Source organism: Oncorhynchus mykiss, chromosome 15 (assembly GCF_013265735.2).
Source record: "Oncorhynchus mykiss isolate Arlee chromosome 15, USDA_OmykA_1.1, whole genome shotgun sequence".
Taxonomy (NCBI): Eukaryota; Metazoa; Chordata; class Actinopteri; order Salmoniformes; family Salmonidae; genus Oncorhynchus; species Oncorhynchus mykiss.
The window spans coordinates 74670035-74683379 of NC_048579.1; the positions used below are offsets into that span (position 1 = coordinate 74670035).

Genomic DNA, 13345 nt, shown 5'->3' on the forward strand with positions numbered 1-13345 from the left:
GTTGAATTCAGAATATTGATATCATCCTAAAAAGTACAATTACAAGTGCATCTTAACAATACCATCCATTTATGAGTAACCTCTAAATATACATCATTATTCATGAACAAAACATTGTGTGTATGACTTTGTACTTAAAAGAATCAAACTTTTCTGAAGACAGAAAAAGCGTGCCTACCTCTCTCAGTGCATCAAAATGATTTGAGCACGAGCACGCCGGGCAAAACGTAAGTACACACTCCCCTTCTCCCAGGATGCAGGCATGCATAACAAATCAACACAACATATTGATATATGAACCTGGTGAAATTCACATAGTACTTCAACAACTGTTACATTCACCCCTCCTGAATTTCACCAACCTTGTAAAACAACAAAATAACCTACCAAGCTCAAGGCTTAATTCTGAATTCAGCTCAAAGCTACCCATAGGGTTCAGGGCAAGCGAAAGTTGGTCAGGCCTTCAACTGCCCCTAGATGCATAGTGCCTCTTACACTATATCTACATTCTTAGCCTTAAAAAAAAAATCCTGTACTAAATCATCTCTGTACTATGTTAAACTTACACCTTCTGGTGGGTTGACTCTATTAGTCTCTTTACTGGTTTAACTACCCTCCCCGCCCTTGTGCGACCTGCCACTGGGCTAGGGGCCATAGTAACTAACGGTGGCTCTGGCCTTAGATCATTGATCAGAGGTGAGTTTGAAGGAATCAGCTCCAGAATCTCAGAGGTGCTTCCCCGGTCATTTTCCTCAAGAAAACAAGGTTCTTCTGGGTCTGACTTTCCATCCGATGTCCAGAGTTCGGAGTAATCGCTTGAATCCTCCGCCAGCCAGGATGCACTTTCCTCCCCAGAGTCCTCCATGTCTTCCCTGTCCAGTCCATCGCCGGAGTGGGTGGCCTCTCCTGCATCTACATTGATTGAAGGCCCTGCAGCATCACTGTCATTGAAGTGTACTGAATCATCAATTTCAAATGGCAGGAAATTCACCTGCAGCAGTAGATTCCTGTGAACCACTTTCTCTCTGCCATAACGATCTTGGATTATGTACGTGTGAGTTTGTGGATTGACTGAAGTCACTGTGAAAATCTCGGGGTTCCACTTGTCAGCCAACTTGCGGCGGCCCCTTTCACCCTTGTTGGCGATGAGGACACGATCCCCCATGGACAAACCGATGCCTTTAACCCGCTTGTCATACTCCCGACCTTGTCGTCTCTGTTGCTTGTCAGTGTGCCTTTGGGCAACACTCATAGCTTCCTTCAGCCCAGTGATCAGAGTCTCGACATACTTGTTGCAATCCACAACACTGGAGTCATCCAAAACATTGCGGAACATAACATCCACTGGTAGCCGAGGGACTCTACCAAACATGAGAAAGAATGGAGCATAGCCCGTAGTCTCGTGAACAGTGGCATTGTAGGCAAATGTTAATGACTGGATTTGTTCAGGCCAATGTTCTTTGGTTTTCAAGGGCAGACTCCTGAGCATGCTACCTAAAGTCCTGTTGAAGCGTTCAGTTTCTCCATTCCCCATTGGGTGATATGCTGTGGTTCTGGACTTTTGGACACCGGAGAGCTTAAGCAGTTCTGCTATTAGCTCACTCTCAAAATTTGCGCCTTGATCAGTATGGATCCTTGATGCAAAGCCGTAGACACAGAAGACATGATCCCACAGTTTACGAGCTACTTGCTTGGCTGTCTGGTTTCTGCATGGCCATGCATGGGCAAGTTTAGTGAAGTGGTCAGTCACCACCAGAACATCAACTGAGTTCTTCTTACTGTCTTCCGCTGTCCAAAAATCCAAACACACCAACTCCATGGGAGAGCAAGTTTTGATGCTCTCTAACGGGGCTCTAGCCGCTGGCTCTGGTGTCTTTGCTAGAACGCATCTCTGGCAGCAGCGCACATACTCCTTGATGTCTCTCTCCATTGCCGGCCAGAAAAATCTCTGCCTGGCCAGAGCTAGAGTTCTAGCTTGGCCTTGATGTCCTGCAAGGTCGTGAATGCCAGTCATCGCTTTGAGTCTCAACACCTCTGGCAAGACATACTGGAACCTTCTCCGGTTTGTGTGACTCTCCTTAATGACACGATACAGAACTCCCTCTCTTAGGATCAAGCGATCCCACTGTTTCATCAGCAACAACACTTTAGAAGAAACACTGTATCGATCTCGTCTGGTGGGCCGTTTCTTATTGAAGACGAAAGGGATGACCTTGGAAGTCACAGAGTCTTGCAGCTGGAAATCTCGAAGTTCCTCGTGCGAGAGTTCAGGCAAAGTGTCAATACCAGGAGAAAGCAGCCGTTGGGTGTTGGAACCAAGCTGGATTGCTTGCATCTCCATTGAACATTCCCAGTCAATATGGAGCTGACATATGGCCTTCACTTCAGCAGTGGTCAAAGAGGTTATCTCCTGGGGATAAGAAGCCCAACGGAAGGCATCTTGGACATCATCATTCAGTGTCCCAACAGCCTCAGACAGAAGTGCTAGGTAGGACTCCCTCATCAGTCTCTGCGCGACAGTCACTGCAAAGGGATCGCGGCTCAGTGCATCTGCTACTGTGTTCTTGCTGCCTGGGATACGCTTCAAATCAAAGTTGTACGGTGCCAGCTTGGCAACCCATCTTTGCTCGCAAGCGTCCAGCTTGGGTTTTGTCATGATGTACGTTAACGGGTTACTATCTGTCCAGACAGTGAACTCGTGCCCCTTAAGCCAGTGACTGAATTTCTCACACACACTCCATTTCAGTGCTAGAAATTCAAGTCTGTGTGCCGGGTACCTTCTCTGCGACTTACTCAGTGTCTTGCTCGCAAATGCTATGGGCCTTGCCTTATCTTCACCTTCAGGTACTTGGCAAAGCACAGCCCCAAGACCATCCAAGGAAGCGTCAGTGAAGAGAATGAACGGCCTCTCGAAATCAGGGTGAGCTAGCATGACACAATTCAAAAGAGCATCCTTCAGCTTCTGGAATGCAACGACACACTCCTCAGTCCAATCCGATAGCGTCAGCTTCCGGAAAATCCCACTGTTGCCCTTCTTCCCATCTCTTCCTCTTCTCTTTTGACCCCCAGTGAGTGCAAACAAAGGTCTGGCTATAGCAGAACAGTCAGGAATGAAGTGCTGGTAATATAATACCATACCCAAGAAGGATTTCAGCCTCCGAGCAGAGGGAGTGCATCCATCTGCCTCCATCAGCTGAGCTTGGCTCATCTTGGCAATGGCCTCCACCTTCTCAGGATCCACTGACACACCGTCCTCTTTAATGATATGTCCGAGGAATTTCACTGTTCTTCGTAGAAAGTGGCATTTTTTGGGTGCTAGCTTGAGATTGTTGGCTCTTAGACGGCTAAACACAACTTCAAGTCGCTGTAGAGCCTGTTCCTCGGTGGGTGCAAAGACCAACAAGTCATCTAAGTAACAAAGGAGATTTGAGAAGTTTAGGTCCCCAAATATACTCAACATCATTCTCATGAAAGAGGCCGGGCTGTTACACAGACCTTGTGGCATGCGATTGTACTCATAAAGTCCCATTGGTGTGGTAAAGGCTGTGTACTTCTTGTCCTCTTCGTGAACTGGAATGTTATAAAATCCTGAGGTCAAGTCCATGGTGCTGAAAAATGCACTGCCACCAAGGGCTGCGAGGCAATCTGCTTGATGAGGAAGGGGATGAGCGTCCTTCACCGTTCGTGCATTCATCCACCTGAAGTCAGTGCATAACCTCAGACTCCCGTCTTTCTTCCATACCATGACTAAAGGGGAGGCATACTCACTAACTGACTTGCGTATAAGACCTACTTCTTCCATATCTGTCAATACCTTCCTCAGCTTCAGGTAATGAGCAGGCGGAACTCTTCTGTATGGTAGCCGGAAGGGTCTGTCATCAACCAGGTGGATACGGTGAACATAACCCCTGGCTTCTCCGCAGTCCAGATTATGTCTTGAGAAGATGTCTTCATATTTTGTGATGGTATTCACAAGCTTTTCCTTCCACTGGTCAGCTACCTGGCATCCATCAATGTCAATGTCTACTAATCCTAGATCAGACAGTCTTTGTTTCAGATTGTGGCAGCCATTGTCATCCTGCTTCTGTTCCATTGGGGTTTTCCTCACCTCATGAAGGCCCTGAAATATTGTTGCATCCTCAACAGCCAAGCATGTAGACACATCTGCCAACTTCATGTTACGTCTTAGGGTGAGATGTTTGTCAGAACAGTTTACTACCTTTAAAGGCACCCAGCCATCTCCCCACATGGGTGTAATAACTCTACCCACGAGTATGTTTCTGGGCATGACCTTTGACCTGGTAGGTTCGACTATTACAGTGCTGCCTGGAGACAATGCCACATTTTTAGGAAGTTTACCCCAAACTAAGTGTTCAGTCTTGGGCGAAAGAGTCACAGCTTGAGTGAGCTTCACTGTCCCAATCTTGCCATCGACTTGCTGTCCCTTCCATCTTGTGACACTTGTCATCATCTGCAGAAACTGCTCACCCTCTGGTGAGTGGGTCTGGCCATCCATGTTGTTGACGAGCTTCCAGTATTCATCCGTGCCTTTCATCTCATGCAATAGATGCTTAATGACATTCGATCCCAGGATGAGATCATCACGCTGTCCAGGAACAACTAGAGTGGGCACTTTAACATCAATCCCATAGATTTGCATCTCCAAATCATAGAAACACTTTGTTGAGGTCTTCTTCCCCCCACACCCCACTAATACTAACTCTGTGGGAGGCTGATAATGCTGAGGAAGGGCACCTGCTTCCAAAAGTCTCTGCTCCGCATGTTCACTTAATGTACAGGCCATAGACCCAGTGTCAAGCATGCCCTTAAGCTGCACTTTCCCATGTACAGACACAGAGGTGTAAAACAAATCTGAAAAAGCCTCAACTTCTTGTGAACCTAACATAACAATTTTCTCTCCTTCTTTCGCATCAGAGCACAAAATCTCATACGTTTTCTCAAGATCATCAAATTCTTTCTTGGGGGTAGACAGTTGAACACCCACATTTCCCCCCTTCACCTGTGGGCGTGTCAGTTTAACGGTTGCTGCTGTGGTGGTGAGTTTCTCTGCTGTTGTGGTGGGCGTCTTTCACCACCGGGATTGGCATAGCGTTCCCCCGGTTTAGGACAATTTGACTTCCAATGATCTGGGGAAAAGCACAGGAGGCACAGGTTCTCATGTCTACAGTGCATCACAGTGGAGTGATCTGTTGAGCCACAAACCCTGCATTCCCTACGCCTGAAGGGCTGGGTGGGGAAAGATGGTGCCTTGGCCTGTGTCTGTGAAACCATAACGGGTGGTATGCTCTTCTCTAAGGTACGTTCAAGCAGGTGAATGAGTCTCTCGATACTTGCACTCTGCCCATCTTGTTTGGCGCTTGATGTGAGAGAAGTGTCACTGCACGTACCAGCATTGACCCCGCCTTCACATGGAGTTATCTGGGGATGTACTGTTACTTGCTTTGAGGATACAGCGGTAGATTGACACATGGTGGCCTTCCTGCGGCGTTCATGTTCATAGATTCTCTCCTGTACTTCACTCGCAGTCCATTTCTCAGCAGACTTGTATTGGAATACTGCTGCCAGTTTGGGGTCAGGGCAGTATGTTACAAACATCCTAACGACATCAGAGTTGGAGCTGTCAATCTTCTGTCCTTGTCTCTTAAGGCCCTCGTCAGCGACATCTACAGCCTTGTTCAATCGAACCCAGTACTCCATAACAGCCTCTCCGGGTACAGGTTTAGTATTGTAAAAATCAGCCAAGGGCATGCACGAATAGGCCAATTCACTGAAATTCTGTTTCAGAATGTCAAATACAATCTCTGGCTTCTCTGTAGGATCAACTGTTGTCTCATTGCGTAAATTTATCTTTACCATGTCTCTTGCTTTGCCAGATAATCGACTAATCAACTCATCTGATTGTTCCCCAACAAGACAACCCTTTCTCCTCAAGTATATTCTCATCAACTCCTCCCATTCATGAATGGAGCATTTGTCTGTACCATCTCCTCTATATGTAGGAGGTTCCTTTATGTCTGATTGCATGATGAACTTAATTTGACTGAGATCTACATATCCTACTGAGTCTGAATGATGATCACTTATCTTTTCTGTACTTACTGGTGGCTCATAAGTACTGGACCTGCCACTCTGTAGTTCTTCCCTAATGGAGCTCCCTATTTCCCGGGCTAGCTGAGTGACCAGCTCAGCTAGACCATCTACAGGGGCATTTGGATTAACACTAGATGAAGGGCTTTCATCCAATTTTTTTGTGGAGCAAAACATGGGGGAACCTCCTGCACCTACACACTTTACCGGGGTTTGATCAGAGTATGAGAAAAACCTCCCCCTCCCAGCAGTGAATTTGGGTTCATCACCATTATAAGATGCCATGCCACTAAAGTTACGTTAAAATGTCTGTTGATGAACACACTTCTATGTTGGTTAACGATAAACAGCGCTCTCAATACATCGTTGTCAGAAAAAAAAAAAAAAAAAACTGTAGTTCCGATTTCTGCCACAAGGCGGCAAGAGTACCTCAATGATATTTTTAGTCTCTAGAGCAGCAGCGCCGCGGTGATTGAGCTGACGTCGATCAACGATGAATCCGGGTCACGGCACCAATGTAGCCGGTGCTATACTACACCGCTGTAACTCTGCGTTGTGTGTGGTTGATAGAGACCATAAACGTGGACTTTGGAGATCAGGTAGTTTTAATCAAGCAGAACTGACTCTCTGCATCTTGCATCTGCATCCAAAAGGAAATAAAACATTTGTAGAGCACATCTGTTCTGAGAATCGTCGCCTCTTTCTCTCTCAGTGCATCAAAATGATTTTGAATACAAAAATTAATACACTCTCTCCTTATTATACATAACATATTTTACATTGATAAAACCACATACCTGCATCCAAAAGGAAATAAAACATTTGTAGAGCACATCTGTTCTGAGAATCGTCGCCTCTTTCTACAACAGATGCACAATAGGAGGGACTGGGATCATTCGAGGAGCTAGCCATCGTTCACACATACAATAGCCTGCTAATACCTTAGCTAGCTATTAACCACATGTTGAATTCAGAATATTGATATCATCCTAAAAAGTACAATTACAAGTGCATCTTAACAATACCATCCATTTATGAGTAACCTCTAAATATACATCATTATTCATGAACAAAACATTGTGTGTATGACTTTGTACTTAAAAGAATCAAACTTTTCTGAAGACAGAAAAAGCGTGCCTACCTCTCTCAGTGCATCAAAATGATTTGAGCACGAGCACGCCGGGCAAAACGTAAGTACACACTCCCCTTCTCCCAGGATGCAGGCATGCATAACAAATCAACACAACATATTGATATATGAACCTGGTGAAATTCACATAGTACTTCAACAACTGTTACACTTCCTCCACCCATTCGCAATGACTCAATATTTTTGGACAAGTCAGTGTGCTGGCAGCAGCCACTCAATGTTAGTGGTGGCTGTTTAACAGTCTGATGGCCTTGAGATAGAAGCTGTTTTTTTTCAGTCTCTCGGTCCCACAGCTTTGATGCACCTGTACCTGACCTCGGCCTTCTGGATGATAGCGGGGTGAACAGGCAGTGGCTCGGGGTGGCTGTTGTCCTTGATGATCTCTATGGCCTTCCCTGTGACATCGGGTGGCTGTTGTCCTTGATGATCTCTATGGCCTTCCCTGTGACATCGGGTGGTGTAGGTGTCCTGGAGGGCAGGTAGTTTGGCCCCCCGGTGATGTTCTTCTCTTGTTCTGCGTTTAGTTATTGATCTTGTTGATGTGTGTAACTGAGGGGGGAGAGAGATCCTACCTTTTCTCTTTCATGGTTGTTTGATCAACAGGACTGTAAAGTTCCCAAATGTAAGAGGACTCCCCTGGTATTCATGTAACGGATGTGAAACGGCTAGCTTAGTTAGCGGGTGGTGCTGAGGTAACGGATGTGAAACGGCTAGCTTAGTGTTAGCGTGTGGTGCTGAGGTAACGGATGTGAAAAGGCTAGCTTAGTTAGCGGGTGGTGCTGAGGTAACGGATGTGAAACGGCTAGCTTAGTTAGCGGTGGTGCGTGCTAAATAGCGTTTCAATCGGTGACGTCACTTGCTCTGAGACCTTGAAGTAGTGGTTCCCCTTGCTCTGCAAGGGCCGCAGCTTTTGTGGAGCGATGGGTAACGATGCTTCGAGAGGTGTCTGTTGTTGATGTGTGCAGAGGGTCCCTGGTTCGCGCCCGGGTATGGGCGAGGGGACGGTCTAAAGTTATACTGTTACATTTACATATTTGCAGAAATCCATTCAGGTGTATTTTGTGGCTTTTGGCCAATGCCTTCTAATTCTCTAAAGTCGTACTGTTGCTACTTCCTGTAAACACACAGTCCAGTTCATAGTGACTGACAGGCCCTACTTCCTGTAAACACACAGTCCAGTTCATAGTGACTGACAGGCCCTACTTCCTGTAAACACACAGTCCAGTTCAAAGTGCCTGTAAACACACAGTCCAGTTCAAAGGGAATGATGCCAGGCCTGTGTACAAATGGCTTGTTTGCATAAAGGTCTACTGTATCTCTGATTGGCTCTGCTGCGCCGGTCTGCGTAGACTCCGGTCCAGGACAAGACCGTGTTTTTATCAGGGTTTTATTTACTGCAGTGTCTATTAATTGTCCAAATGCCCGGCAACTTTCCCTGTTTATTGCTGTAGAATCATAAATGTCTTCTACGTCATTCACAAACATTGAACATGAATTTATGAAACTGTGAAAATGACCAAATCTAAGTGCTCATTGTCAATTTATTTTTAAGTGTCATTCTTCCTGGTGTGTGAGATTTTAATACGATTTCCTGTTGCTAAACACTGTCAGTTCCACTATAAAGTAGCGTACAGTATCTTTAGGCCGTCTGTGTACCTGCCTGGCTCCCTGCCTGCGCTAAATCTCTGGCAGATTGTGAGGTCATCGTGTTTCAAGGCCTGTCGCCCGTCTTGGGCCGGCCCGTTAATTTAACCTCCCTCCTAATCTTCTGGTGACCCCCGTGCCGCTCGAGGTGAGAGACTCTTGGCTAATTACTGTTTTAAATCTAGTACACCACCTGCCTCGTCCCGCTCCTCCGCTGACTCCCTCTCTGATCATTCCTCTACTGCTGCCCCCCCTCCCCTTCCTACTTGACCCCTCCCGTGCGTCTTTGTGTCCGGTAGACACTGAGGGGTTTCGTCTTTAAGCTCCTGGACAGAAACAGCTGTGCTGAGATGACAGGCTTCTATGTTCAACCTTTCAGACATAATTGGTCAGAAGTTTAAGTGGGGTGGAGGGGTGGGTGGGTGTGCTTGCATGCAAGTGTGTGATTTGTGTGGAGCAATTGGTTCCATTATAGACTTGTCTTAGAGCCATAAGAGGGTAAACAAACCCACTAGTTACGATGAAAGGGGAACAGAGTCTCTATCCTGTAGTCTGCTACTCTAGTTGTTGTTATGATGAAAGGAGAACAGTTTCTATCCTGTAGTCTGCTACTCTAGTTGTTATGATGAAAGGAGAACAGCGTTTCTATCCTGTAGTCTGCTACTATAGTTGTTATGATGAAAGGAGAACAGCGTTTCTATCCTGTAGTCTGCTACTCTAGTTGTTATGATGAAAGGAGAACAGCGTTTCTATCCTGTAGTCTGCTACTCTAGTTGTGATGAAAGGAGAACAGAGTTTCTATCCTGTAGTCTGCTACTCTAGTTGTTATGATGAACAGAGCTTCTATCCTGTAGTCTGTTACTATAGTTGTTATGATGAACAGAGTTTCTATCCTGTAGTCTGTTACTATAGTTGTTATGATGAACAGAGTTTCTATCCTGTAGTCTGCTACTCTAGTAGTTGTTGTGATGAAAGGAGAACAGAGTTTCTATCCTGTAGTCTGCTACTCTAGTTGTTGTTGTGATGAAAGGAGAACAGAGTTTCTATCCTGTAGTCTGCTACTCTAGTAGTTGTTGTGATGAAAGAAGAACAGCGTTTCTATCCTGTAGTCTGTTACTATAGTTGTTATGATGAAAGGAGAACAGAGTTTCTATCCTGTAGTCTGCTACTCTAGTAGTTGTTGTGATGAAAGGAGAACAGAGTTTCTATCCTGTAGTCTGCTACTCTAGTAGTTGTTGTGATGAAAGGAGAACAGCGTTTCTATCCTGTAGTCTGTTACTATAGTTGTTATGATGAAAGGAGAACATAGTTTCTATCCTGTAGTCTGCTACTCTAGTTGTTATGATGAAAGGAGAACAGAGTTTCTATCCTGTAGTCTGCTACTCTAGTAGTTGTTGTGATGAAAGGAGAACAGCGTTTCTATCCTGTAGTCTGTTACTATAGTTGTTATGATGAAAGGAGAACATAGTTTCTATCCTGTAGTCTGCTACTCTAGTAGTTGTTGTGATGAAAGGAGAACAGAGTTTCTATCCTGTAGTCTGCTACTCTAGTTGTTACGATAAAAGGAGAACAGCGTTTCTATCCTGTAGTCTGCTACTCTAGTTGTTGTGATGAAAGGAGAACAGAGTTTCTATCCTGTAGTCTGCTACTCTAGTAGTTGTTGTGATGAAAGGAGAACAGCGTTTCTATCCTGTAGTCTGCTACTCTAGTTGTTGTTGTGATGAAAGGGGAACAGAGTTTCTATCCTGTAGTCTGCTACTCTAGTTGTTATGATGAAAGGGGAACAGAGTTTCTATCCTGCGGCCAGAAGCAGCTCGTCTTGAGGATTACTCACTGCTGCCTGACGTACTGGCCACGGAGCAGGTTCAGACGTGTTGTGTGGTAGAGCTCTGACATCCCTCTGACAAATACTGGAACACAGGAAGTCTCTCTCATACAGGACAATAATCTATACTACCTCCTGAAGTGCACATTCCTTCACTGTATAGCCCACAAAATGTAAAAGCGTTGGATTGGTTGAGCTGGGATAGAGGGAGTTTCATTCTCTTCCTATTGAACACTATTTGAGGTTATTGAGACGTTGGGGGGGGGGGGGGGGGGGGGCGGAGGAGAGGGGGCAGAGGAGAAGGGGAGGAGAGGGAGCTGTGAGCTGACATTGAGTTGCCAGGTGCCAGTCCACGAAATCAAAAACACTCTTTGAATAATGTTCTGTCCTGCTCTAGGGGCTGGTGGGGAAAAAAACAGGCCGTCCCACGAACACACTGGCGCACAAGGTTGAATTGATTTGATGAGTAAATATCTTGGTGATTCCTCTGTATAATGGTGCTGTTGTTTGTTGGCAGGGAGAGACCTCTGGGTGCTCATTCTGGGAAAGAATCCGGCTGAGCACCGGATGGGAATTCCTGAATTCAAATATGTTGGGAATATGCATGGAAATGAGGTAAGCTCATCATGGAAGCGCCGACACACACAGATACACAGACACACACAGATACACACACAGACACACACAGATACACAGACACACACAGATACACAGACACACACAGAGACACACACACACAGAGACACACACACACACAGACACACACAGAGACACAGACACACACACAGAGACACACACAGATACACAGACACACACAGAGACACACACAGATACACACACAGATACACAGACACACACAGAGACACAGACACACACAGACACACACACAGAGACACACACACAGAGACACACACAGACAGAAGATATTTGGCGTAGTAGCATTAAGTCATTTAATAAATGTGTTCCTAGTCAGCTGTCCAATCCAGGTCCAAGCCATCACCATTCCTGTTCACTAAACCCCCTCCACCCCCAGCCACCCACCAGAGGAGAGAGGATATAGAGGTGATACTGTTCTCTAAAGCCCCCCCCCCACCCCACCCACCCACCACCACCAGAGGAGAGAGGATATAGAGATGATACTGATACTCCCCCCAGAGGAGAGAGATCATACTGTTCACTAAAGCCCCCCCCCCCCAGAGGAGAGAGATCATACTGTTCACTAAAGCCCCCCCCCCCCCCCCCCCAGAGGGGAGAGGTTATAGAGATGATACTAGTCAGTGGTTTACTCTTGCTTTACCAAACAGGAAATCAAATGAATGTAGACGAGGGGGCCTCCCTCTCATATCAAACAAAAACAACTCAGCCTTGCATGTCCTCCTCTTTCCTTTGGCCTTGCTAAATGTGGAAGCAGGGGTGGACTGCTGCAGACTCACACACTGTGTGGTTAGGGTTGTGTGGAGATGGATGGAGAGGTCCTTAAATAGAGATGTTTCCTCGTTATGTCTGGAGGGACATGCCGTGTGTGTGTGTCCCCGTCCTTCAGTCCGTGGCCTGTGGGAAAGAGAGGGCGGGGGCTGGGACCACAAAGAGTTGTAGAAGCTGAGGGCTCTGGGGCCTGGAGGGCCACAGAGGAGGAGCAGCTGGCTGTGACCCCAGCAGGAGGAGGTTGAAGAGGGGCTCTTTTCACACTGCCCCCCCCCCCCTTCTTGATCTCTAGTCTTTCTCCCATCCCCTCCCTATCACCCTCCGTTCCTCCACTCTGGTTCCCTCGGGTCTCCTCCACTCTGGTTCCCTAGGTTCTCCTCCTGTCTGGTTCCCTAGGTTCTCCTCCTGTCTGGTTCCCTCGGGTCTCCTCCGGTCTGGTTTCCCCCGGGGCTCCATTGTAAGTCCCAGTCCTCCTCCAGGGGTCTGAATTAAACCCTCTTTGCAGGAGATAGCGACACCACTCTACTCTCAGACTGGGAAATCTGATGAAGAGGAATGAGGTTGAGAAGACTCCGGCCAACGCACAGCAGATACGCACAGCAGATACGCACAGAGAGGGAGAGAAAGCTGCTCTTCAGCATTACTGTAGTAAACAATCACTAACAGGCTTTATTAGTAATAAGATAAAAAACAACGTATCATGTTTTTTTTTTAAACTAAAACGTGTTCATAATTTACTTCATTGTCCCTATAGGGACAAATGTGATTTTACGGTCAATTTTAGAATACAGTACCTGTCAAGTTTGGTCACACCTACTCATTCAAGGGTTCTAGAACACCTACTCATTCAAGGGTTCTAGAACACCTACTCATTCAAGGGTTCTAGAACACCTACTCATTCAAGGGTTCTAGAACACCTACTCATTCAAGGGTTTTTCTTTATTTTTTACAGTTTTCTACATTGTAGAATAATAGTGAAGACATCGAGACTATGAAATAACACAAGATAGTTGAGAGAATGCCAAGAATGTGCAAAGCTGTCAAGGCAAAGAGTAGCTACTTTGAAGAATCTGAAATACATTTTGATTAAACAAATCAAAATATATCATTTTTTTTGTTCCAGATTCTTCAAAGTAGCTACTCTTTGCCTTGACAGCTTTGCACATTCTTGGCATTCTCTCAACTATCTTGTG

General features: G+C 46.0%; 1 protein-coding gene across 2 annotated transcripts in view; it reads left to right on the forward strand.

Annotated features, from left to right (window-relative positions):
* Positions 1-13345, forward strand: part of LOC110517153 (carboxypeptidase M) — an 86334-nt gene that overhangs the window by 12886 nt on the left and 60103 nt on the right. For both annotated transcript variants that reach the window (XM_036945383.1, XM_036945382.1), the window contains exon 3: positions 11245-11342. In XM_036945383.1, coding sequence (XP_036801278.1) covers positions 11245-11342 — 98 coding nt within the window. The remainder of the gene's footprint in view (positions 1-11244; positions 11343-13345) is intronic.